Source organism: Triturus cristatus, chromosome 3_2, assembly GCF_964204655.1.
Source record: "Triturus cristatus chromosome 3_2, aTriCri1.1, whole genome shotgun sequence".
NCBI classification, from domain to species: Eukaryota; Metazoa; Chordata; class Amphibia; order Caudata; family Salamandridae; genus Triturus; species Triturus cristatus.
This window is the reverse complement of record NC_140584.1, coordinates 1041199708-1041227359: the sequence shown is the minus strand read 5'-3', so window position 1 is coordinate 1041227359 and position 27652 is coordinate 1041199708. Positions and strand designations below refer to the sequence as shown.

At 46.7% G+C, this 27652-nt stretch overlaps 1 protein-coding gene across 7 annotated transcripts in view; it reads right to left on the bottom strand.

Annotated features, from left to right (window-relative positions):
- LOC146859070 (caspase-1-like) overlaps positions 1-19040 on the bottom strand; it is a 264504-nt gene extending 245464 nt beyond the window's left edge. For all 7 annotated transcript variants that reach the window (XM_085649725.1, XM_085649727.1, XM_085649726.1 and 4 more), the window contains exon 1: positions 18884-19040. In XM_085649725.1, coding sequence (XP_085505851.1) covers positions 18884-18983 — 100 coding nt within the window. In that variant the 5' untranslated portion in view covers positions 18984-19040. The remainder of the gene's footprint in view (positions 1-18883) is intronic.
- Between the last annotated feature and the right edge of the window lie 8612 nt (positions 19041-27652).

Sequence of the window (27652 nt, the reverse complement as noted above, 5' to 3'; positions counted from 1 at the left end):
GCTACTATTTAACTCTGTTTGCATCACACTTCTTAATTACAAACAAATGTGCTTTTGTAGTTCCGGATATATTTTGAAATATTTGTAATATTAATTTACACGCTATTTATTTAAATGTTATGTGTTAGAGAAAAATAACTGACATCTTCAGGCAGCTCACTTGACAAAAACCTCTAACTAGTAAGAGAGAAAAATAAACCAAATTTTTCAAGCAGCAATTAGTTAAAAGAAAAACGTACATTTGACCTATTTCCTTAACCCTTTGGATGCGGACGGTCCCCGGCCGTCCGATGCCATGGGTGGCGTGTGCGGTGTGCGTGTGCGGACGGCCAGGAGCCGTCCGATTTACGCATGCGTGAAATTTTCCCGCTCTGCGGGAAAATTTCGCCCGCATCCAAAGGGTTAAACAGACAGCAAATCTGTCAAAATAAAAACAAGATTTAATGACATCTTTATTGCTCATTCTTTTCCTGAATGAACAGAACATATGTTCCTTTCCAGCCTAAGTTTACTGGAAAGATGGGACTAGTAGATGCCAAAAATAGCTTGACCTGAAAACTTTTTACTCCCTATTGTGAGTGGTCGAGTAGATTTTTTGAGGCCTGCAATTGGAATCTGTCTTTCCTTGGGATTGGTCTATCATCAGGTCATCTTCCGTATCACTACTTCTTAGAGAACAACCCACCACAAAAGCACTCAAACATAAAATTTGGAAAAGAAATATGAAGAAGATCGAGCTGGCATCACTCAGTGAGAACATCCTAATACCCCCTGATAATATGGTAGATGTACAAGAGCCCACGGACCACTATACTAGCTCCATGAAGAATATTCTTGATTCAACCGCACCCTTACTACAACTATGGTACAACGATATCCTCCATACTGAAAGACGCAATCTAAGATTAGCTGAGCGAAAGTGGAGAGCCTCTCCAACTCTGAAACACCTCACACAGCCAAGATCTCTCAGGAATACCCCTTACAAAAGCATTATAAATGCCAAAATGTGCTTCTTCAGAAACCAACTGAACCAAGCCAAAATTTGCACCGCAAAAGCTTTTCGATCTGGTCAAGAAGCTATCTAAGGGCCTACCTAATCTCACCCCAAATAGACCCAGTCTACTATGCAACAGTGAATAATTTGCCTCCTTCCTGTAAAAGACTAATAACCTGAAAGCTGACCTTCAGACCTCACAAGATCAATGTCAAGCATCACTAAACACCAAAATCTCCCCTACTGGTATAAGTGATCTCACGCACCTTCTGGAATGCATCCCCAAAAACAATGCCTTCTGGAGTTCGGTTAAAACAATTGAGCAAAACACTCTCAAAATGCTTACAGGCTTGAAACTCTCGAAACACTTTAGTGATTTCCTTCCCTCCACCATCTTCAATGATATCAAAAGGTCTATTCTCCCACTCTGGACTAGGATTGTAAATGCTTCACTATGTCAGGGTAAAATACCAGACTGCCTAAAAGACGTACTGGTCATCTCTATTTTAAACAAGCATTTGCAATGCAATAGGTCTCGCATTTGTGAGAGTTTAAGCTATTGGCATTGTACATGACAATGCCTTTTATTTATCGGTTTTGATAATTAACACATAAATAAAAGGCATTGTCATTTACAATGCCAATAGCTCAAACTCTTGTAAATGCGAGACCTGCAAATCCAATAGGTTTCAATGGTGAGATCTATTGGCTTTGCCAATGCTTGCTAGAATTCTTATGAATACATGGAAGTTGAAACCAAAATGATGAACTGTTTATTCCATGATTACCTAATTTATGCCCTTCGTAGTGTTAAAAAGTACTGCCACATGCGGTCTTCTTTTTGTCTTTAGATTAGTTTTCTTAATTTTAAACCAGGGTTCTAGAATTCCATCTTATAATGCAAAGGCTTTATGCTTGTGCACGGATTCTCCCATGAGTACTTTTTATGGGTAAATGAACCGACACCTTTTTCTCTAATGATCCCAGCTTATTGAGAATAGAGCGCTTCCTTTATGGAACACGCTTGCTGTATTATTACACTATTATCTGTGATTTTAACAAATATATATTTCTATTTTATAATCAAGTATTGATTGATGGATTTTATTAACTTTTAATGCTGAATTCTAAAGATTAATACCTGGTGAATAAAAAATGAAAGAAAAAAAAAAAATCGGAAGATAAAACCCTGCAACTCACACTAATTATCTTTATTGACTAAAACTGAAAGACTTTAATGATCTATTGCTATGTAGATGGCTGCTCATCATTTCTCTTTGCTGACCAACAAAGGTCCACATGACCAGTGACGGGGGTCATTTAATGATTATACCCTAAGACTGAGATACAGAAACCCCACTACCTCAGTGCTTTAATAAAGCCCTCCTTGTAACTGCGAGTTAATGTGGCTATTGGTTCACAATTGTCATGTAAATTTAAGCCACATCACTCCAGGAAAAGTTACATTTGGAAGATATGTAGACCAAGTTATTGAAAGAGCCCAAGAACAGCTGTCACGTCAAGTACATTTCAACTCTCGGACTATTGCTGCTGGAGCAGGGATGTACCAAGCTTTATGAAAGGCAAAGATTTTCTCACTGAAAGTGCACACAACCTTTGCGGCAAACCCCAAATAATTCATGTAAAGGGGGTGTCACAGGATGGAACTGCGCCCATATCTCTAGGATTTTGTGAAAACCTCAATTTGAGTTTAGCACTAGCACCAAATAACACCAGGCGCAAACCATATGGGCAACGGGAAATTGCATGACATGTCAAAACACCTGCTAATTCCAAGAAGAATACGCAACTAACCATGGGCGGGGGTCTTCACAAGGAGACTTGGTATATGAAGGAGTGCTTCAAGTACTAAAGTCACACAAATCCCTACTCGCTAGCTCATGTTTAGTGTTGCACTCTTGAACAACATATTTAGCACATGCCGTGCCAATTACATCATTGGTGCAAGACGCATTTTCAATTGGATTCTATGCTATTTTTGGGCAATACAGCACTGCAGGTTTTACGGCTTGTCTTAAGTCCAGGCTGTCATATGAACCTTTTCCCTAGAACTTCAAATGAAGCAGAAACACACAACATATGACTAAATTGAGGGCAGGCTCTCCGACTATTCTGCCTGTTTCGCTGCATTTAGTATTCACTACGTCACACTCATGCTAAGCACCATAACATGGAGACTATAGATCAGATGTCATCAATCTGTAGGGCGCGACCCCCAGGGGGGCCATGGAGTCCTGGGAAGGGGGTCGCGCATTCTCCAGCCTCACTTTGCCTGGATTCTAAAACATTTGCTTTTGTTTTGGAAAAACAGACAGCCCTCCTGGGACAGCAAATGTTGCTCATTAAATGCTTTATTTGAGTCTCCGGTGCTGCGTAAAGCTTTCGTGCCAGGGTGCCTGGTCGTCTTAAAGAAATGCAAATGTGCCCAATTAGTTTATCTGCAAATGCGCAGGGTGCTTGGTCCTTCGCCCCAGGTAAACTTTATTTCATAATGACAAGATATTTTTCACTTTCGATAACAAATAAAAGGTTCATGTCGATTGATAATTCCCAAGCTGGAAAAGATATACAGAATTTTCCTGCACGTTTACCCTTTGTTAAGTTTTGCTGTGCGAAATGGAACTGTGCAGTAAAAATACTATTTTGTGTGCAGTGTTCCCTGTGAAGAACAATTTTGTTAGTGTTACATCAGGATGTGGGTGTCTTAAATGTGTCACAAAAAGTCCAGCGGTTCACACGGAAGTGGTGGAACGTAAAACATGGTCACATTCATTTTTCCATACACCTTTGCAAAGGTGGCAAAACATTTCTGTCGTTTTATGTGGCCCAAGCATGGTTCAAAGGAGTTAGCACTTTTATAATAGAGCAGGTAGGTTACAAGAAAGAACAAAAACATGCAAAGTACAACATAAAAAAACGTTTTTAATTTAGTACCCTCTTTCTGGAAATATTTTAAATTTCACACCTCGGCCTGCCCCTCCCCTCTCGAGTATGACAGTCCCCCCCCCCCCTAGTCCTGGCAGTAACAGTGTTTTGTTGACTTTAACACTCTGAACTTCTGTTACACGAGCCCCGCCCCTTGTCCCTACCAGATTCCATGTTTACATTCTTGTACCTCCCCCAGTGGGCTTGTGGTGAGACGTGCAGGTGCTGCTGTCAGGGCAGAGAAAAAACACAAGCTTTCTCTCTCGGAAAACATGTGAGCGTGCAAATTCGTCAGCTCCAATTCACTAGTAACTGAACGGAGGTGCAACGAGTTGCACAATTGGCAAGTCATGTATTACACAATTTATTTGCAAGCATGGAGGAAGGGTGAGGGGCTAGGAGTGGCATGGGTAGTGTCCAGAGGAGTTAGTTGAAGCTTTGTGGTGCGTGGGGGCTACTGCCCCCGCTCCTCATAGTCTGAAACCTTGTTGGACTCGATTCTGAACATTCGAAAAGGGTGGGGGTGGGGGAGGGGCACGGGGAAGGTGACCAGAATTTGACAAGGAAAAACCAGGACAGGTCGGACAAAAAAGTAGGACTATAGCCTTCAGTCTTATTTCTATATCTGGCCTGTACCGCTTTTTGCGTATCCTTTAAAACAAAAACAATCCTTAAAAAAGTAAGTGTGTGTATCTTTTGTGTGTGCGTTAGACCTGTAAATCTCGTATATATACACACACAAACTTACATGGCTATTCTTATGTAGGTTTAGCAATGGCAGGACTTCCACTTTGCGCAAACCCCCTCTACCCCCACCCGCTCCTCCCCACTCTGTGTCTTTGCTGAGAGCAGGCAGCGACCTACTCCTGTGATACCGGGTATAAACAAATACAATTGTCATGCTTTGGGGGCTCCTGAAAGGAGAGCATACCTAAAAATTCAGCTGCGCAGAAGACTGCCGGGCCCCGGGGGAAGCAGAGTCGCAGACTAGTCTTCCCCCGGGGTCTTTCGCGCAGGGGTAGGACCAGGCAGGGTCAAGGTGTGGAGTTAGGGGGTGGGTATAAGAGCGCAGAGGAGGAAGGCGACTTCCTCTTCCTGAGCTCGGCAGCATCGGGAGGGTTATAGCGAAGGCCACCCACCCACCCTGCAGTTAGGGTTCGGGTTCAGGGTTGGCTAAAGCGTGCCAGTTTAGGACAGGCTGCGGGGCTGGCGGTACTTTTGAGGGGTAGGGGGAGTCATTAGCGGGCACACCCATCCCTCGGGGTGGAAGAGTGAACGAGGTGGGGGTAATGGAGGCATGAGTGAAATGGACGATGAGACCGGGGAGGATGCTAGGAGGTTTGTGGAATGGCGAGGAACGGAAGGGGCATGGAGTGGTACAAAAGGTGAGTGTGGAGTGGGTGAAAGGAGTGAAGGGTTGGAGAGTGTTGTTGGAAGTTGTTATTGATGTAATGTTTGGTTATTGTTTATTGTTGTGCAGCCTGGTCCTAATAAATGGCCTTTTACGCTTAAGACACGGTGTGGTCTGTTTATTGCGCGATTGTCCTTGGACCCAAAAACCAGGACATGTATTAGAAATTAGCAAAAGTTTTGGGAAACCTGGACTGTACGGGGCAATCCCGGATGTCTTGTCACCCTAGGGCAGAGGTCTTCAATCTGTGGGGCGCGACCCCCGTGGGGGCCGTGGAGTCCTGGGAAGGGGGTTGCTCATTTCCCAGCCTCACTTTGCCTGGAATCTAAAACATTTGCTTTCGCTTTGGAAAAATGACAACCCTCCTGGCTCAGCAAATGTCGCTTGTTAAATGCGTTATCTGAGTCTCCTGTGCTGTGTAAGGGTTTAGTGCCAGGGTGCCTGGTCGCCTAAAAGAAATGCAAATGTGCCCCATTTGTCTATCTGCAAGTGTGAAGGGTGCTTGGGACCCCATGAATCATTCCAAGCTTTGTGATGACAAAGTTGTTTTATTGAGTGGTAGTGCAAAGAGTTAACAACTGGGTTGTGAAGAGTTTGCTTTTAATCATAACTGTACTTACACAGCCCTTAGTACCACTAAGGAGGTGTTGAAGTGACAGTTATTTAAAAAAGAAATTGCATTACAAAAGCCCTGGTATTCATAAAATCTACATTTTGAAAGAACCATTTTATTGTAAAACTATTTACATATTATGTATCAATCTATATTTCACGGTGTGTAATGCAAGTATAAAATAATGATTTACATACTCACAGTGCTTTCTGTCACAGGCTGTGACCTCATAGCACTAAAAATAAACTATTCTCCACTGCACCAACCAAGATTTTATTCTGTCTCTCTGGTTACACACAGACCTCTGCAGTGCATTAACTAATAGAAGTTTCACAATGCACTACAGTTGATTTTCCACTGAGTAACGACTTTTTTCATTTATTATTATTTACGATGCCCTTTATTTTATATGTAGGTACCTGATGGTGAAAGACCCAAAAAAAAACATACAGAATATTTTGGGGCTCATTTATGAGAAGGTTGCGCTGCCAGAGCACCAGTTCTATTGGCGCTCTGGTGGCGCAAGCGTCTCAACCATATCTATGAGGCGGAGCAAAGTCACTCTGCATGGCCTCAGATATTCAGTAAGACAAAGCAGGGAAAAATTGCTGCCTTGCCTAAACTCTGCATCAAGGAGGTGTTCCATATGCACTGCGTGGGTGTTCCCACGCAAAACCCTTGGCTTTTGATGCTGCCCCGTATTTACAAAATCACTTAAACCTGGGGCAGCACCAAAAACGTATGTCTCCCCAGTGAAAAAAATGGCTCCTCATTTATTCCTCTTTTCATGTGTGCTGCATTTTGCAGCTCACTTAGAAAGAGGAAAACATCTATCAGGATTGTTTTTGTGCAGGAAGGTGCCCTTCCTTCAGAAAAACAATCCTGCCTATGTTGGTGCTAGGCAGCAATATGTGAGCCAACGTAAAAGGAAAGGACAGGAATGGACCTGTTTTCATAAATATGGTACATTCCTGCCTTTTCACATTGGTGCAGAGCGGCGCAGCAAGAAGACTGGCACACTGCCCAATTCCTCATAAATTAGGCCCTTTGTTTTCAGTTACACTTCTGACCACGCCCCCACGCTCACTGACCTTTGGTTGGCTAAACACTATTTAATATTATTTCCCTATTGTAAAAATTATTTTGGGTGGGAATTGGGGGTGTTTATGGTTGTCTATGATGAGGAGTACCAGGTTCTAGAAACGTTTGTCAGGAGGGGGCCTTACTCCTAAAAAGGTTTGACAAGGGGTCTCAGCATCAAAATGTTTGAAGGCCTCTGCTATAGATAGATAGACATCTTGGAGCGCCGTAACAAGGTCTGTTTCCACCATGTAACCTACGTGGATGTCGCTGAAGCATAATGTGACAAAGTGGTTACGTATAATCATGAAAATCTGTGTCTATTTACTACCAGAGCCCGCAGGTGGTTCCAGTCTTCGCACCCAAATAAACCAGCTGGGCCACAAACGCCCGAACGCACTGGGTTGTAAATTAAAATCCCTGGTTCTGTGGTGAAGTGAAGCCGTAATACTTGCTTGAATGATTCACAAAACAGCCTCTGTGGGTCAGGGCACAGCGGTTTCTTCACCCAGAAGAGGGTGAAGACTGCACAATACTGCTGCTGTTAACGGCAGCTGCTGCACACATGACCCTAATTGTACCCTGGTTTCCCCCGGGGCTTTTACTACAGTGGCCCTTTCAGTCAGGACTGTGAGCCGCCCTGTCACTGCTCGGGATGAAAAGATGACATGAGTCAGAATGAGGACCGATGCATCGAGACAGAAGACCGTGCCTGGACGTCCAGAAATAGCAAGGTCAGAAAGCGGCAAGCGTCCTCGTGGCAGACGCGGTCCTGCCTACCAACAGCGCGTGATTACAGAATAGTTAACGTTAAGCACACTCACGCTCGCACATTAGATTAGTCACTTTACCTCACAGAAAGAGCAGCTCTGAATATCAGCGGCCAAATAACCATGCGGGAATTCCATTTCAGTTAGAAGGGGCTTGAAGGGACTTTTTTTAAAATCGAGTTATTTAAAAAACTGTAAAGTTAATTGCTACTGATAGTGCCCTTCTTTAAAGAGAGTTGCTCTGGAGAGAGCGGCGATTGTTCAGAAGGAGAACAAGCATTGGCAGCGCAGCCGAGAAAGTGATGCGGCCGCGCTGCCCTGAAAGTGATCGCACGCTGTGCGATGCGATGTGCTTAATGAGCCATGACAGAGAGGAATGCCAGATGGCGCTGCGCGTAACTGCAAGCTTTAGGCTACAAGCAAAAGCGTGTGGTCGGTCTTTTTAAAGCCGACTTACTAAATGTCTCGCCAGAGCAGCGCATGCGCTGGCTCAGGCGAGACCTAAAAAACCAATGGCTGATCCAAACAACCTCTACAATTTTTGCCCCATTTCCAACATCCCGACACTGTCTGAGGTTCTTAAAAATAGTGTTCATGTCCAACTTTGTAACCACATCGACCAATTCAGCCTCTTTGATTGGCACCAACCTGGTTTCCACTCTGGGCACAGCACTGAATCGGCCATGACACATAGTGGACGATGCTCTAAAAATGCTGGATCAAAAGGAATCATGCCTACTAATCCTCTTGGACATCTCTTCGGTCTTTGACTCTGTAAAGCATGATTACTTACTCGATATGCTAGACCACAGTTTGGGAATATCAGGGTCTGTCTTAAATTGGTTCACGTAATTTCTGCAAAACAGAATACAAAAAGTGAAGGTAAATCAATCAATTTCTAACACTACGCCGGTCACACTTGGGGTCCCACAAGGCTCCTCTCTTTCCCCCACTATATTCAAGCTATTCATGGAACCACTAACAGAAATGCTAAGGGCTTCCAACATTCACTATCATCTTTATGCGGATGACATCTTGAAATTCTCATCCCCTTTCATCCAACGTTTCAACTTTCTACCATCTTTCCCTTCACATTTCCTTCCTTCCTGTTAACCTTCCTTTCTACTTCTGTTCTTTTTTCCCTTTGTATCTACCCATCTTTTTTTCTCTCTCATCCTTACTTTTTCTTTCATATCTTACTCTGTCATACTCACTCATTGTTTTCTGTGTTCCTTCCTCTGCTTGTTCTACTATTTAACTTTTTTCTTCATGCACTTCTATCAGTTAGCCGCCAAGCATCCTGTACCCTTTCATTGCCTGGGAATATTAAGACTACCACTCCCATAATGCAATAGTTTAGATCTTGGGTTGTGTGCCTTCCCATACTGCACTGGTGCAAGGTCATATGACAGTGTTAGCTTATAAGCCTTCAGCGCCCTGTCCCAGGTGCTTGGCTTTGCTTCCTGTGAGGACCACGCCCTTCTCCTGTTGGATTCCCTCCTCTGAACACCTTTCCCTTGCTGGCTCGAGTACTATTGCCTTGTGAGGAACCCGTTCGTAGAGAGCCTGCTTAAACTTTCTGATCACTTGTTTCAGAACGCGAGGTAGCGCTGTGGTTTATTTCCTCAGTTTTTTTCTGCCTGACCTTTTTTGCCCCATTAAGCGCGAGGACGCGCTGATTCAACTGTTTACTTCCAGCTTCGAGCATGTGGACGAAGCCGTGCCCCAGCTGGCTGGAATTCCAGGCGTCTAGCGCGAGGATGAAGCCGCGCTCCAGCTGACTTCATGATTTTCCCCGAAGAGAGCGCAAGAAGAGGAGGTGCTGTCATTTGATTTATGAGTGGCAAAACGCTCCGAGTGCAGATTATTGGACAAGATATCAATCTGCTCCTAAACGTAGCGGGAGGATGCGCGGTTTCTTTTTGTTTACATTCTTTTTTTTAACCGCGTGGGATGCTGATACATGGTAGCTCCTGGTACTCTGCACTCCCCTTCTGTAGCTCGTGATCACTCTATGCTGTAATAGAGCCTGTAAACAGCACAGCTTCTGCTAGAAGAAGTGGTAACTGGATTAAGGGGTTCCAAAGAATCTGTCACAGCACTTCAGTGATTCCCTTTGCGTCAATTGTCACAAGGCAGACGTTTGCCTTCACCACAGCCTGATTATAATGCCACTTGCTTCATGACTGGAGTATACACAAGTCCAGTAGGGAATTTTCTGTTGGATTACTTTTTTCTTGCCATTTGGGAACAGCGCGTCTATTCAAAAGGACTACCAGTGACCACCATAGTGAGTATGTGAGGATGCACAAGCCATGTCCTAGTTTATAGTGGCCTAGAATTCTTGTGATTAAATAGTGCTCCCTTTTTAACCTGTCCCTCTCTCTTCTTATCTATTACTACAGGCTAACTATCCTCAGAGCCCTGGTGGTCCTGCCTCGTCTCTTCGCTCCCTGGGGATACTGTTCTATCCTTCTGCGTATTGCATTTAGCAGGAGGAGACCGTATCTCAGGGGAGAGGAAAGGCTCGAGCTTCGCTCCCGTGGATATGGGATCTTCTGTTCAGAGACCTGAATCTCCGACACCATCCATGTGCATGCCCGCTGAAAGCTCACAACCCTCTCATATGGTATGTGGTAGCAGTGCAATTAACGGCATTTTGTCTGCAGACCTGCAGACATAAGAGGCCCATAAACAATTAATTAATGTTTATGTGGACCCAGTTCACAAGCTTATGAGGCCCAGTGGGAACCCCCGCTTAAACTACTAAAGTGGGTGGTTCCCTACGCTCCTGAGGTTAAGTACTAGAAAGGGGCCTGTGTAGTACTTGCATGCTTGGTACTTATCTGCATAGTAACGCACTGCAGCGTAAATACCACAGGTTTACACTGAGAGGCTAGTGATGAAAGCCTACGCGGCAAATGGAGGGAGTCTCTGAAGTCCATGGATAACTTGCTTTAAGCAGTAGGGAAAACAAGGGAGCTGCCAGAAAATTGAAGTACCCTCCACTTTGAAATTAAAGCTCTGGTGGCAAAGAGCTAACAAAGCAAGTGAGCCGACCACTCCCTAGAGGAGCTCCCCTGTCTCTTCCATCCAGACATCCATCCATTCATTCATCCTTTCACCCTTCTATCCACCCACTGACTGATATCCACAATTTCATCTTTACATGGTTACATCCATTCATTTTTTCATTGCAGTCAATCTCTCTCCATTCCATCAATCCATCCATTCTGCCATCCACAGATCGATCCACTCTGCCATCCATTAACTCTGCCATCCATCCATCTTGCCACTCATCTATCCACTCTGCCGTTCATCCATCTATACCTTCACCGTGCCATCCATCATCATCCTTCGATTCACTCTGCCATCCATCCATCCATGCACGCTGCCGTCCTTCCACTCATCTGTCCACTTTGCCATCCATTTGCTCATCTTTTCACCCACTCATCCATCCACCCATCCACCCACCCATCAAATCCATCCGTCCGTCCATCCATTATACCATCCTTTCACTAGTCCATCCATCTATCCTTTGATTCATTGATCCATTGATCTACCCATCCATCCGCTGGGCCATCCGGATACCTGTCTATTCACCTAATATTTCACCCATTCATCTATCTACCCACACATTCATCCGCCCATGCATCTACAATATATGCTTTAAGCACCGCCCATCTTTTCATTGGTTCCTCTTACTGTTCTTTGTAAATGCCGGCTTTTGCTTGGCGAATACGCTTAGTAGTCCCTCCTTTTGGACTTTTGTATCCTCCAACAAGGATTGCCCCCGTTACATGTGCTCTTACTCTTCAGGTTATTTAGGATACTTTGAGAGAACTCTTTTTTTGTTGGCCTATGGTCGCACAGCTGCTCCACATGCATTTCCATTTTCAGCGCGACTGAAAAGAGGGCTGTAAATCTTGTTATAGCGCTATTTTCATGTTTCAATGCTCGTGGAAGCCTGAAGGCATAGTTCTACAGTGAACGTGTGTTTGCAAGCCCTTTTTTAAATAATTTTTTAATAAAGAGAAGGAACCATGTGTAGCTGTTTGAATGCACAAAATTAGTTTATTTTTATGATTTTGGATGCAGCGTGGCTATTATTTTATCAGCACAGTGCCCACTTCAGGGACGTTGTGCTTCAGGGGGTCGTCTTCTTTCATCACTGGCGCTACGGGGGATGGGCATGGCTGCTTAGTTTACATTCCTCCTCACCACTGCGAGCAGTAGTCTCAGGGAACACCACCACCTCTGTCTTTCATAGGAGCATGGCGCCTCACCCCAGGTAACTGTAAAGAAGGCTCGGGCGGACAGCACAGGGAAAGCGACGACATGGGCGTTTGTCCCCGTTTCTTTCACCCTCCGTTTGTTCTCCGTAGCAGCACCGGCTACATGTGTTACAATGCAGCGCCTGCTTCAGGCAGCACACCTTTCTTTTATCAGCACTGCGCCCGCTTCACGGCCCCCGCGCTTCAGTTTCATAAAGTGTGGCCGCTGTGAAGCGGGTGCAGTGTTGATAATAGATAGGCGCACGGCGATGCACTTCTTTTTATTATCAACACCGTGCCAATGAAAGGAGCACAGCTGCCGCATTTCTTTCAGCATGGCAGTCGCGCACCTTTCTTTTATCATCACGGAGTGGCGCCTTCACCCTATGCAGGCAGCTTGAATAGTGCAGTTCATCTCAAACAATGGCTGTGGACATTTCTCTATTTATTACTGCTTTTAGGATTTTATCATAAGGACGGTCAGCTCCCGCTGCGCTGTGCTCCCCAGACTGCTTGCCTTTAATTGGAGGGGATTGTAGTTAAGACACGAGCGGTACTTGTGACTGCAACGCATTCCTTCGCGCGCTGGGTGCTTGTGCAATCCTTGTTATATTATTTGTATTCTGCCAACATTGAGAATGGAACTTAAAGAACAACCAATAAACAGTTTAGTTGATTATGGAGTGGCAATGTTTGTGTCAATCTGAGGGGGACGGGTTTGTGTTCCAAAAGGGCAACCACAGCAGGAGAAGATCGAATACACAAAAGATGGTGCAATCTTTATCCGTCTTCTATCATCACCACTGCTTCCTCCTCTTGGTATGTCATCAGTGAACCTGGTGCAGAGACCTCCACCTCCCAGATCCGGGTACTTATGTGACCGGTGTCACTTGCAGGGTGAGTGTTGAGGTTTTTTTTTCCAGGACTCATTCCAAGAGAGGCCAGCAGCAAGCCTCAGGCAGGTCCAGTTGGTGCTGGGCAGCTTGGCAGTTACAGGGAGGCCTCGGGAAGCTCCTTGTGTCCCTGTAACTCAAACAGGGTCAGCCAATTGCCCCTTGGAGTCACTATGGGTACCCTGGAAACAAGAAAAGCAGGCCCAATCTTCCTCCTTAAGACAGAAAGGCAGTCCTTCTAGCAGCAGGGCAGTCCATCCTTCTGAATCGTCCAAAGGTCCAGGAGTGTTCCGATCAGTGGTTCAGAAGGTTTTCGTGTTATACCTGGTGCCAGCCTTTGTATGGAGACGTTTCTGGCCAACCCCAGCACTGGTTCTAAAAATTTCTTCCAGTGCTAGAATGTTCTTTCCCTGGTGAGACCTCCAAACTGTCTGGAGTGACAAAAGGCAGAGCAGGTGTGGTGTCAGGTTCATTTGTGTAGGCTGGAGACAACACCCTTTGGAGTATAAGTGGGGCAGGGTACATCTCCGCCCTCGACCGTTAGGTCACGAAGAACTGTCCCAGCTACACCTAGGTTCCATAGTGCACTGTCTGGCCCAATACACACCCTTAATGGCAATCTAGAAAACATGCCTAGGTAGCTAGAAAGGCCTTAAACTGTGTGCAGGAAAATGCCAACTTTCCGAAAGTGGCATTATCAAAATTGTAATCTACAATTCAAATTTAACATTAAAGAGGATTTTAAAACACAATTCCTGCGAGTATAAACATGATTTCTCCATCTTCTCCTAATCTAGAGTTAGTACTTATTAAAAGTAATAAGTTAACCCAGTGTTAGGCTATGGGATACAGAACAACTTTAGTAGCTTTTCACTTACAGGACAGGTAAAACTTAAACACACGTCGTACTTCTTAAATAACCAGCACCCTTCTGTATGAGCTTTTAGGGCCTACCTTAGGGGTGACATAAGCATTAAAAAGGAGAGTTTAGGCCTGGCAAAAGGGTTATTTTGCCACAGCAAAAGGGTTATTTTGCCACGTCGAAACGGCAGTTTAAAATTGCAATAGACTGCAATGGCAGCCCTGAGACATGTTTAAAAGGCTACTTAAGTGGGTGGTAGAATGAGTGCTACAGCCCGCTAGTAGCATTTAATTTCCAGGTGCTGGGTACATGCAGTAGCATTTACTGAGGACTTACTGGTAAATTAAATGTGCCAATTAGGTGTAGTCCAATTTTACCATGTCCTAAGGAGAGAGTACACACACTTTAGCACTGGTTAGCAGTGCTAATGTACACAGAGTCATAGAGCAAACAAACAGGATTTCAATAAATCAGAAGAGATGAAGTCAAAACGTTTGAGAGAATGCCAGGCCAAGGACATCAGGTCTAACAACGTCAATCAGATTTGATGAGCAATTTTCACTTCACAAAAAACAAAAATCCTGAGACTACTTGATGGGGCAGGTGGTGCCGGGGATTTTGGAGAAATGGAACTGGATGTTTCCAGAACGGAGATAAGAACACCAGGGGCATTGCTTCAGGGGGATGTTTGGGGTAAATAAATGCATTTTCTGGTAAATATTTGGGTACGGGTGCTTTAAGTCAGGTATGGTGAGAATGTTTACATATACACACAGCAGACACACACACAAAAATGCACACACACACATAGGAGAGTGCACGGAACAATATTTTCAGGACAATACGGGAACGGTAGTCTCGACCTGCAGACTTTGGGAGGCCTATAAGACAGTGATGCAGACATATGTGCAGGCCATAGTTGGTGGTAAAAAGTAGGAACAACAAATCCAGTACGATGTACTAGAGAAAGACATCCTTCAACTGTACAGGAACGCCATGGGAAATAGCGAGGCAGCTGCACAGGCTAGGCAGCAGATCAGTATCAAGCAAAAAGAGATGAAAGCTATAGTAGAGGAGGCAGCCAAGACATACACTAGAGAAACCCAGAAACAACTATACGAAGTAGGAGACAAGGCCAACAAGCTATTAGTGTGGCTGGAAAAGAGGGACAAAGAACGAAATTGGGTTCTAGAGATACATACTCCGCAACTGGAGATTAAAAAGACAGGCAAGGAAATTGCCTCTGCATTTTCAGACCACTACGGGGCTCTGTATAAATCCATATTTACTAGAACAAGGGAGAAATGTGCGGAACTACTTAGAGGCCTTCCTGTTCCAAGACTATCCAATGAAGACAGGGAGGTGATGGATAAAGAACTCACGACAGACGACATAGTAGGGGCAATAGGAGATTTGCAGTCCGGTAAGGCGACCGGTCCCAACGGCATACCCATAGAATTTTATACGGGAGTGGCATCGAAAGTGGCTCCACATATGTTGAATATGTACAATGAAGTTCTCAGTCGAGGCGAACTATCAGAAGATCAGAGACTAGCCACGATTGTAGCAATACCGAAACAAGGGAAGCCGCGCAAGGATTGCGGACCATATCATCCAATACCTCTGCTTAACGTGGAAGCTGTTAGCAAACAGGCTTGGTGCTGTTATCACCTCTATAGTACACCCAGACCAAACCAGATTCATGCCCCAAAGGAGCACCAGGCTTAATCTGCGGAGATTATACAGAGTGATGCATACCACTAAGGTCAACCCGAGCGAGGATGCCGTGCCTATGTCACTGGACGCAAGCATGGCATTTGATAATATAGAATGGCCATACCTGTAGGCAGTGTTGGAAAGGTTTTGGATTTGGGCCCAGTTTCTGCACGTGGGTGTGGATCCTATACGCGGACCCGCTAGCGAGGGCATGAGAGAATGGGGCGACCTGGAGGACAATCCAGCTGCACAAAGGCACAAGGCAGGGATGTCCGCTTTCACCTATGCTGTTTGCACTGGAGCCCCTGGCGGTATGGGTTAGAATGGACCCATTAATCCAGGGAATAAGTGAGGGTATTGATTGAGAAGAAAAGATCTCTCTATATGCAGATGACATATTACTATATTTACCAACCCCAGGTCATTGATCGGCCCACTTATCCATATATTCCACCTGTTCTGAAGTTACTCGGAATATAGAATAAACTGGAACAAATCCCTACTATACGTACTGACTGGTGCGACTCAAGAGTCTGTCAACTAGCGCATGCTCCCTAGCAATAAAAGATACATTCAAATACCTAGGCATACTAATATCAAAAGGAGACAACAAATTACTAGAAGATAACCTGCTTCCCCAAATGGATAGACTATGTAGGGACATTCTGCACTGGAGGAAGATCCCACTGACCCAGATGGGACGTGCAGCCTTATTTAAGATGATGGCACTGCCAAGATTCTTACATATGCTGCAGAATACCCTGTGCAAAATGCCATCTAACATTTTCAAGCAGATAGACACCGAACTAAGACTGCTTCTGTGGGATGGAGGACAGGCCAGAATTGCTCTACAGAAGCTGCAGCACAGTGTCAATGAGGGCGGACTAACAATCCCAGATATAAAAAATTATTACTGGGTAGCACAACTTATAACCATCGAGTGGTAGTTCACAGGGAGAGAGGAACCAGCATACAGTGTTGGCCGACACAACAAGGGAGTGGGGAGCATACCTAGCTTTGCTGAACTATCCACACAAGAGCGGCATACTACCCACACAGACAGAGGCGACAGTACACATATGGAGGGAAGCTACCACATTCCTAGGTTGAAAAGATAAATTGACTGAACGAACACCACTATGGGACTGCGACCACCTACTGGAAGTGGGCCAGCTAAAGGGATTCAGTAAAAGGCAGACCATAGGGATTGAATACTTGGGGGACATATAGAGGAGGCAAACAATGATAAGCTTTGAGGACCTGAAAGTGGACTACCAAATGCCTGATAAGGAGTTCCATTCGATATTTGCAACTAAAACACGCTCTAAAGAGACATATCCCAGATGGGGAACAATTAGCAGAATACAATCCACTTGAGGATAGACTACTCATGTACCCCATGTTGGAGAAAGCGGTATTTCTAGTGTACAAAAAAATATAATGAATAACTCCTCTGACCCCCTAATAGCTCTCAGAGAACCCTGGACAAGAGACCTAGAGACATTAGACGACAAAGAATGGACAGCAGCGATCCAGAGTCCGAGGGAGGTAGCGATCAGGGCACGATTCTGAGTGGTACAATTGCACATACTGCACATATCATATACTTCCAAAGTGCTTTTGCAATGGATAAGATGAAGTGACACTAACCAGTGTGCACAGGTCTGTGGGGAAGTGGGCACCTTTTTCCACACACTATGGGCATGCCCAAAGATTCAACAATTCTGGAGTAAAGTAATACAGGTCATGTCGGAAGTAATAGATCAGGAGGTTCCATGCGAGGCTAAATGGCATATTACCTGTGCGACGGGCGAGGAAAAATTGCCAAAATACTCCAAGACATGGCTCACGACAGCAGGCATAGTAGCCAAAGACAATATAGCAAGGGAGTGGGGTGCGAGTCAACCACTGGATTGGCTGCCTTACCCAAGGCTTGTTGGTGCTCCCGCCGGACACCGACCCCTCAGCACTCGACATCTGACGTGGAACAGCTCCTGCACGGCTCCTGGTCTTCCTCAGCGTCGCCTGGTCCTCACAGCTGGAGAGTCAAGGTCACCATCAGGTCACCATCAACTCGCCTGCAACACCCGACATCGGTGGGAATTCATCTTCCAAATCCCCTGGTCACTCTTGAGCGACTTAGACTCTGTCCCCTCTGCTTGCAGGTACCTCTTAACTAGAATCCACCTTTGGATTCCACTGGACACTTTCTCCTTCTGCAACAGCAGCACTATCCTGAAGTCCTCCATTGGGTTCGACTGCGGTTTTCAACACCACTTCACACCTATGCACCCAGCTTCCCTGGTGTAGGTAACGTGGATACTGGGGTATTCACGGGTGGGGTGGCTGTCCAACCTTCTGTCTGCTACTGTTGAGTATTAATCCGGCTTGCTTTCGGCCGCAGGTCCCATCTTGAGCTCTAAAAGCAACATTTATATTATTTCCTCTAAAGGCTTTTTACTAGGATTTTTACCCTTCTTGAGCAAAGTTGTGATAACAGTTTTTACCTAGTGATCTCTTGTGTTCATCTAAATTTGACTTATGCACATATATTGTAATGAGTAATTAATTACACAATAAACGGAGATTAACTGATGGACTAGTCGGGGCTGAACAATAGTTGCAACTTACAGCCCATATACCCAATCTCCTTAAGGCACCCCAGTTGGCTCTTTTCCACAATTGACAGAGTGTACCTTGCAGAATGCAAGTAGGACCAGCTCAGCCTTTCATCCTGCTTAGGTCAGAAAAGTGGGCTATCGAATCATGGCGATCACCGATATTTCTCAAATTAGGAGGCAGGATTCAGTAGTCTGTCGATATTTAACATGTTACGTGTCCCCTGTGCAAAATACAAATACTTTGTACCCTTGAAATCTATTACACAACTATAACTGTGAAACTCAGGAATGACAGCAAGTGGGGAAATGTGAACAATATCTATGCCCTGCTTCCACCCGAGGCAAGGAAAACAGAAATGCCGTTCTGTCTTTTACCGTTTCCTAAACTGTTGCGCGATACCTCGCACCATTCACCGTTGTACGCAAAGAGGAAGGGGCACAATTTAAAGAACGCAGACACTCCGGGTAATATTCTGTCAGATTTTGGCACTGGTCTAGCGCACAATGGATACTCTGCGCGACGACTCTTCAAGGTGTCCGCCACAGCGATCAGCGAGTAAACAGGTTTTGTCACCTCGGCTGCTCGCCGCTGCGGCCACCGTGAACTCACCGCGAGGTAAACGGCTCGTCCACCCCGTGACATATTCACTAGAGTCCGAAGGTGAAAGGTTAACATTGCCTTCGGAGCCCCCCACGCTCTTACCTTCTTCCATCTTCAATGACAGCCCTCGAAGCGAGGAACAGACAACCGGAGCGAGAGCGATCTTCCCGCAGTCAATAGTGAAAGTGAAAATGCATACCATGTAATTCAATGCTCGACGTGCATGTAGGGCTTCAATTGGCGGGACTTAAAGGAAACCCCTCCCAGGAAGAAACCGCGGCCCTCATATCAGGGCAGGAACCAAAGACTGCAACTCCCAGAAAGCATGAGCGCCACCTGTAGTACATGAAAGTTCTAATTACTACAGAAGGTCGGTTCTCCTCAGTCCTGGCGTGAAGCACGGCCTGTGCACGACTGCAGCTATGGGCGTGAAAAAAGAATCATTTGCATTCTGGACGTGAACTTCAGTTTTTAGGTCTCGCCTTGCTATCGCGTAAGCGATCGCAAAGCGAGACTATATTAAAGGGCATTTCAAAGTGCTCCCAAAAAGCGGATTGCATTGCTAGCACGCGAACAATCACGCGCTTGGTGCCGCCATGCACTCCGCTTTTTGGGAGCACTTCAAAGGGTTTGCTCCCCCTCCCCCAAGCGGGCACGCGCCACGCTCCGCCAGGCTTGTCTTTTTTTTAACTTTAAGCGCAAGGCGCGCGTGCGGCCAATGCTTGTTGTACTAAGTTTCGAACTAGCTCCTCTAAAATGACTCTCCCTGAAACAAAAACAGAAGCTCAAATACGGTGTCTGTTTCATGGAAAGGGTGGTTTACTAACCTTCATTTTAACTTCTTGGTGTTGGCAGGTACGGTCTGGCCCCTCCCCCGCGACCTTTCCCGTGGTACGCTCTGACACCTGATAAGAAGGCGGCGTGGGCGAGTAACTAGACTGTTTTACTGCTCAGTGGGGATGAATCAAAGTGAGGTGGAGAGACGCGGCACCCAGCAACAGGAGGAGAAGCACCACCAGGATGTGGGGCTCGCAGACCCCGTCGCCGCTGTGGAGCAGGGCTCGGACCAGCGGGCCTGTCAGTGCTCAGAGGGGAGGGAGGAGACCCTCAAAGGCTGCTGCCCCGCGCCCTTCCCGGCGTGCCTGTTACTCCTCAGTGATGAGGTGCTGGTGCTGCGGATGCTGGACCCCTTCTCCCTGCTGCGGGCCACGTGCACCGTGCTGTGGCGCGTCTGCTCCACCGCCTCCCTCTGGCGCAAGCACTGCACGGTTAGTCCCGCACAAGAGTATGGTGTTAACTGCTGTAGACGGGTTTAAGTGGGCTGGGTTCTGCCGGTACTCAGCACCGGCAGTTCTAAAAAGCAGGTGCGGAGACGGGTCTCTATCGGGCTCTCCATTTTTAGGTCTCGGCTGCGAAAGGCTGCGCTTGCGCAGTCTCGCTCCGAGATTTAATGAGTTTGAGTGACTTTGAGAAGAGGGGCTTGCACCCGCCCCTCTTCTCTCCTGTTCTCCATTGGCTGGCCTCTTAAATGCTGGCCAGCCACTGGAGAAGAGGTCCAGTCACTCCGTTGAAGCCCCGTCCTTTTCGGATCGGGGGGCGTGTTTTTTGCGAGAAGTCTCAGGGAGGAGACAACAGCAAAACACGCCCCCAAATCCGAAAAGGACGTGGCGTTTCTCCGAGGCATTTTCTGCTGTGCCTCGGAGAAAGGCGGTGGTGTGCTTGTCCTCTCCCCCTGCTCTCGGCTCATGGGAATATCTCCTATTTGAACAATATGCTTTCACAAACGCATGCTGCTACAGTTTTCATTGTTGTACCTCGAGGCCCATATGTGTCTCGTGCTGCGAGCAGCCAGTCCCTGCCCTGTTTACAGCTGCCCAGGAGGGCCTGCCCAGAAAGCCCATATGGCTGTCCAGCCTAAATGCAGCTGGCACATCGTTCTCACCGGCTGTAATCGCGTCCCTCCTGCATGATAAGCCGCGCACAGCCCCGGGCAGGCACAGCCTCCTCGAACAGGCACCTCCCACTCTCTAACCCCCGTCCGCCTCCCCGCTTCCTGCCCCTGCCTTGGTCCTGACGTCGCTCTAATAGCAGCAAAAGGCGGGTATTTTCTTTTCGAGAGGGAACCCATCTCCTGCTGGAACAGCTTTGAAAATAATATAGTGGCTCCCGGCCTGCTCCCCCTGAACCCTCTCTGCAGCCCGGCTGACCTTCCGAGCCCCGGGAACAACCACTGACGCATGCTGCTACAGTTTTCATTGTTGTACCTCGAGGCCCATATGTGTCTCGTGCTGCGAGCAGCCAGTCCCTGCCCTGTTTACAGCTGCCCAGGAGGGCCTGCCCAGAAAGCCCATATGGCTGTCCAGCCTAAATGCAGCTGGCACATCGTTCTCACCGGCTGTAATCGCGTCCCTCCTGCTTGATAAGCCGCGCACAGCCCCGGGCAGGCACCTCCCACTCTCTAACCCCCGTCCGCCTCCCCGCTTCCTGCCCCTGCCTTGGTCCTGACATCGCTCTAATAGCAGCAAAAGGCGGGTATTTTCTTTTCGAGAGGGAACCCATCTCCTGCTGGAACAGCTTTGAAAATAATATAGTGGCTCCCGGCATGCTCCCCCTGAACCCTCTCTGCAGCCCGGCTGACCTTCCGAGCCCCGGGAACAACCACTGTAAGCGAAGGGACAAGTGCGGCAGCTTCCATTTATCCCGTTTCCTGTACAAAGACTCGGCTGCGGCTCTCCCTCCACCGCACTGGACTCCTGTCATCCGAGGATAGCGGGTTTGGGTGCTCGGTCGCTGGGAGGAGCATGGCCCCGCCACATCGCTGGCTTCCCCTTTATCTGCTCCCGCTTTTCTCCCTGGCACTGGCCTCCAAGCTGAACATCCCCAAGGTGCTGCTGCCCTACGCCCGGGGGACGAAAATCAACTTCACCCTGGAGGCCACGGAGGGCTGCTACCGATGGTGAGTGTGGGGTTGCAGGGCAGGGAGGGCACGGCGAGGTGACAGGAAGCAGAGCGTGTCTGCAGCGGGAGCGTGAAACCGCCGCAGGCCTGCACTTTGCAAGCCTGGGGCACAGCCTATTCGCTTACCCACGTGCTCACAATGCTCTCATGTGCGTGCATCGCACCCAGACCAGTGCACTGCAGCTTCGTGCATTGAACACATGCAGAGCTCCGAACCACGTGCTCAGCTTGAACCCAGCGCTTCTAAACACTAGCCCGGCCCCTGAATTCAAGGGTGGCCGGGATCACAGCTGTTTTGTACACAGCAGAGCTTCCAAGCATGTAGTTACGCATTGTTGCCAAAGCTATCCGACACAGGCATACTTTAACAATCGGGCATGTATCACAAACGCATGGAACGGATTGCCGTCTATGAAATGATGTGTGAACCATTGCAGAATTACATTAAGGCAGACAGACATGAAACGGAGAGAAGGCTACACTCGGAAGTAGAGGGTGGGAGGCGAGGAGAGGGGCCATGAATCAAGAAAGGACAGGAATCAAACGGAAGTAAGTCGAGGTCAAGTTTTCATGAAGGCTTTTAGAGAATTTCTTAACGAGAAAGCCATCAATCTGTGGATGTAAGCAGTAGAAAGATACATTATATACATAACACCCCGTATACGGGCAGACACCTCAGACATTCAAGTCAGAGGGTACTGATTATTTAAACATTAACAGCCCTGGTCTGCTGTGTGTCACACCTAGAGCAGCACTTTAAAAGATAGCTCGGGGATCCCAGGGTCTGCACTCGGCACAGGGGGTGGTGCAGCAGATGCTTTCTGTAGGAAAAATGTCTTTTAACGATCTCCCCTCACTCTTCTGCATATATTTACATAAGGGCTAGCACCTCGTCAGGAGCGAAACACACCTCACAAATGAAAGTGCAAAGCAGTATGTGTGATGAGAGCGAGAAACTACCAATCCCAGATTGCTTTATGCTTCACGTTACGTGGGCCGCTTTAAAGCTATGAAGGCTGCTGGGGCGGCCACTTGTCTCTTTCATCATGCATTTGTGCGGACAGACCACGCCCCTCACCAACATGTGATAGCATATCATGAACGCTGAGACAGCTGACCATGTGATATTTTGTGTGCATGGGGGGTCTGAAGTTAGTTTTTGGGGTTATATGCTTGTGCAACTGCAAGGTCTTTGCTTTCCTGACTCTTTTTGAGATTGAGTCAAAAAGGTGGGCTTTTTAGGCCATGTGGTCCATGCACCAAGAGTTCCCTCCTCATGGTGGTTGAGGGCAGTGTGTCTGTCAGAGAAGACCCAAGGCATCGGGTCAGAAGTAGTCGTAGTCACAGAAGTTGTTGGTTGGGCCTGTCAGGTCTATGTTGTCGTGTGCTGCTCAGTGTCACCCCGTGGTGTCTGCACATTGCAGCTGACCGGTGGTTTACTTTGCAACAGTTTCGATGGTTCGGCTTTTCACTGCAGAGACCCCTCCCCCCTAAAGAGCAGGCCTGTCAATATGCGTATAAAACCGAAATACTTTAATGGGTCATGCTGAGGTCAGTTTGACAAAAGGCAGCACAGGAAGATTGGGTAGTGATAAAATTATGAACTTCCACAATACCAAATCCACCTAGCTCCTCGCCCGTCCTTCAGCAAGAGACCAGAGATCCTGACGGCAATGGTGCTGAGGGTAGAGGTGTGGCATAAAAATAACAATCATATAATCATTTTGCTGGAATTAGACTTACAAATAAGAATACCGTTTTATTTGAAGACCCAGCTCACTTTATTCTAATGTTAAGGTTCTATGTTTTTTCTGTTTTATGAAATATTTAATTTTGAAGCCAAATCCAGAAAAAAAGGTCCTTGAAAAAATCATGTTCCTGATGATTTAAATTCAGCGTGGCTTTTTTCTATGAGCAGCTGCGAGAGGCTCCTAAGCAGGTTGCTTGATATGTGTGCGATTCAATCATATGCTAGGAAAGCTCTGAGGTGGAGTGGTTCATGTAAATCAGCCCACTCCCGGCAGCACAGTACGGTTGAATGTCTAGCAGTAGGATCTCCAGGGCTTCTCCCCACAGCACAGTACGGTTCAATGTCTAGTGGTAGGATCTCCAGAGCTTCTCCCCACAGCACAGTTTGGTTGAATGTCTAGCAGTAGGATCTCCAGGGCTTCTCCCTCGAACCTTTATCGTTTGTTACTTTCCCACCAGCAGATGTTTCCTGTTCAACATTTTCTCACATTTAGGGCCATGTGTACAAGGGGAGTTGCTTGGCTCTTGCACCAACCAACATGGTGCAGGCACGAAACAAGCCAAAAATGCGATTTGTGAAGCCGTGCAAGGACCCCTTGGGTGGCTCTAAGCGGCTTCATGAATCTGGAGTGATAAATTGTGACTAAACCTGATATAGCTACAACAAACATGTTTTAGTGGATGGGACAATGTTTATAGGCTACTGAAAGAGATCTTAAAAAGCATTTACAATGCAATGGTCTCGGCATTGTTAAAGTTAGAGCTATTGGCATTGCTCATGCCATTATTTTTGTTTTTAAAACATCTCTCTCTCTCTCACAAAAATAAGACTTATTTTGGTGAGAGAGACAGAGATGGTTTAAAAACAAAAATAATGTCATGAGCAATGCCAATAGCTCTAACTTTAACAATGCCGAGACCATTGCATTGTAAATGCTTGTTTGTTTAAGTTAGCGAATGCGTTAATAGTTTTATAACGGCAGCTGCATGTCCGCTTAGTTCACTAGGGAACGGGCTATTGTACCAAACCACGCTTCCTTAAGGGCTAGCGCAGCGATGTATACCTGGCAAGAGTTTATGAGGAACGATATTAGTTTTTTTAACGGCCATGTGTTATTTTCCACCATTATATTGCATCCTGGGGCGTGTAGTTTTCCTTTCCGGTTGTGTACGCCTTGACATTGGCCATTGGCTAAAGGTCCAGGACTGGTTACAGGGCGGGTCCACTCGCAGTCTTGCATGATAAACGATCGCCAATATTTTCGAAAACAGCTGAAAAGTAATGGTTTAGAATGCTGCATTGGTTAGATGGCCCGCGCTAAAGATGCACGCATTCCTCAAAGAAACCACGCAGGTGGCGGTGTGCGCGACGCTGTGCAAACACTCTGATGAATTACATTACTGATCTTAAATGATAGATAAGAAACTTGATTTTTTTTTTTTTATGATGTCACAGGAAGTGGTGATATTACCTGTCAAGGGCATGTGGATGGGGGTCTGTGCAGCCAAGCTTTTTGCCGCCTGCATGGGTGAAGGTGAGGTTAGCTTCTGTTAATGGCGGGTTAGCGGCTTGAGTGGATAGGGCAGCTGCGAGGGACATCTGGGATCTGTGGTGGGCCCTGTGTGCGTCTTGGTGGATCTGTGCAGTTGTGGGTGACGAGGGGCGAGTGGGTTCCAGAAGGGATGGCTTGTGAGGAAAGGAAGGCACTGAGAGTCCCCTGAGAGAGAACAATAGAGAACAATAGAGAGAGGCAAGGACAGTGATGCAGGAGTCTACGTTGATGGATAACAATGCCAGGCGTGGAAGAGATTTGGCGATCAGCCTTGCTCGAGTGTGTTTCGTGCAAATGCCTGTGGGACTTTCCAGTCAGGATCTTGGAGAGCTAGAAAGTTGTTTGTATGCTGCATGAATTTGCTAGCACCAGGCAAACTACAACTGGTGTAGATATCTAATTAAGCAGCTTTCCCTTCTTTGGTGCGGATCAGTTTCAGGCCTGCGCAAAGCTCTGAAGTCTTGCTCACCGGCTGCTATTCATTCAAGCCCGATGGTTCTCTTCCTGGGGAACACCAGGGAAAAGACTCGTCCTCTTTCCATCAATTGGTCCTCTTCAAAGGGTAGCTTCTAGTCAGTTCAGTGAATGAATGACTGCACAGCAAAGCTAAACATGTCAGCCTGGGGAGGGATGACTTATCCAAGAACGACTGACTGCGTGATAGTGTGGAAAAGGCTGCTTTAATAAAACTGGTGCACACGCTTTATACCTACCTTGACTCTACCTTTTACATACTAACTCAATCTGGCCTCCCTATACATTTTTATAACTTTCCAAATCCTCCTCCCCTAAGCAACTCTTCCCAACCAAACACAATCCAGTTCCAACTCTCCTGACTCAAACTCCCTGCATCCAAACCTCGTGCATACAGCACTGTTGCCACTCATTCCATTAATAAACTCTGCCCCCCCTAAACTTCAACTGGGTCTAAACATGATCAATGTTTTTTGCAATAACTCTTGAACTTGTGTACCAAACTGACACCAGACCCCACCCCCCCTTCCCCCACATAAAAAATGTGTACTTTGCCAACCGGCAAATGCAGCATCTCCACCAAAGCACTTCGTACCTGCATCAAATACAGCCCCCCCCCCATAGATGGACAGATGTACCCTGTCGTCATAAAAAAAACCCTCCAGAAACTCATATTTGATATCGGAATGTTCCATAAATATCAATTCCTCCGCTTTGCAAAACTTCCGCAGTTTTCTTTTCCCTTTCCTTTGTTCCCTGTCAATAGCCCAGGTTGCTTTGCCCCACCAAACTCCTCTCAGCATTAACTGACAGAGCAACAGTGGTACCATACCAAAACACTTTTATTTGCATCAAATCTTCCTTATGTTCACCAGCCCTTTTAACTGCACTAAAACAAGTCTCCCAGGTGCAAAACCAGGAGGCTGCCCTTCACCAAAACATTTTGTTGTTTACCTTCCATGCCACCTTGCTGACTGAATGTGCCCCTCTGGGGACCGCACTGAGTAAGCATGTGCTCCACCGCACTTGGAGCAATCAAGCCGATATTAGCAATGCTCCCACAAACCATGTCCCCAATTGCTACCAAGGCACGCCTGCTCCCCTCTTGTCCCCGACCTGCCCCATCCAAACTACCTGGGTGGGATGCCCTCGCACGGGCTTGTAGGCCAGCCACTAATTTTATAAGCCGATGGGGCTAACCGCTTGGGCGTCATACTCTGAAGAAACCACTCATTGTCTAGCTGTCCCCAAAACTCCATCTTTCATTTCAGCGAGCACCACACCTTCCGCGGATCTCTGCTTTGTCTCTCTACATGTGGGCCACCCGCTGCTTGCAGGGCCCCCTCTGCTAGCAGGTCCAACCAGCCTGCCTCCTTTAATACCTGCAGAGCCTGGCACACACTCTGGTTAAGCCATGGCTAATACCAAATTTCTAAACTGTGTATAAAATCCACTGTACAGCAAATGAGCCACTAATCGAAACCATTAACAAACAAGCATTTGCAATGCAATAGGTCTCGCATTATAAAAGTGTGAGCAGTTGGCATTGCTAATAATAATGCAACACTAGCTATTGGCTTTGTAAATGATAATGGCATTTATTTATATGTTTGTTTTATAAAATAGATTAAAAAAGGCATTGTCATGAACAATGCCAATAGCATAAACTTTTGCAAATGCGAGACCTATTGCATTGCAAATGCTTGTTACTTCTCCCAGTATGAGCTTAAAAAGGCAGAGTACTGTGGGCTTAGCGCGAGCAGGCTGCAACCAGGCCGGGCTTTCTTCGCCCAGAGTACTCTGCCTTTTTAAGCTCCTACTGGGAGAAGTAAAAACTGAAGTACACGTCCAGAATGCAAATGATTCTTTTCTAAAAGCGTGGACTAGCTAAAGGCGTGGCACGTGGCATTGGGATACTTTTTTTTTTAACGCAGATTTATATAGCGCGAACTCGACCCGAAGGTATTGGAGCGCTTTACATGAGCACCGGTTACGTTACACAAGGACACGTGGAGATTAAGTGATTTGCCCAGAATGTCCATGCGACCCCGAGGCTCGGACCTTGGTTCCCAGCACCAAAGTCGGCAGTCTAGCCATCAGACCACATCCATTACTTGGCAGCAATTCTGATATGCAG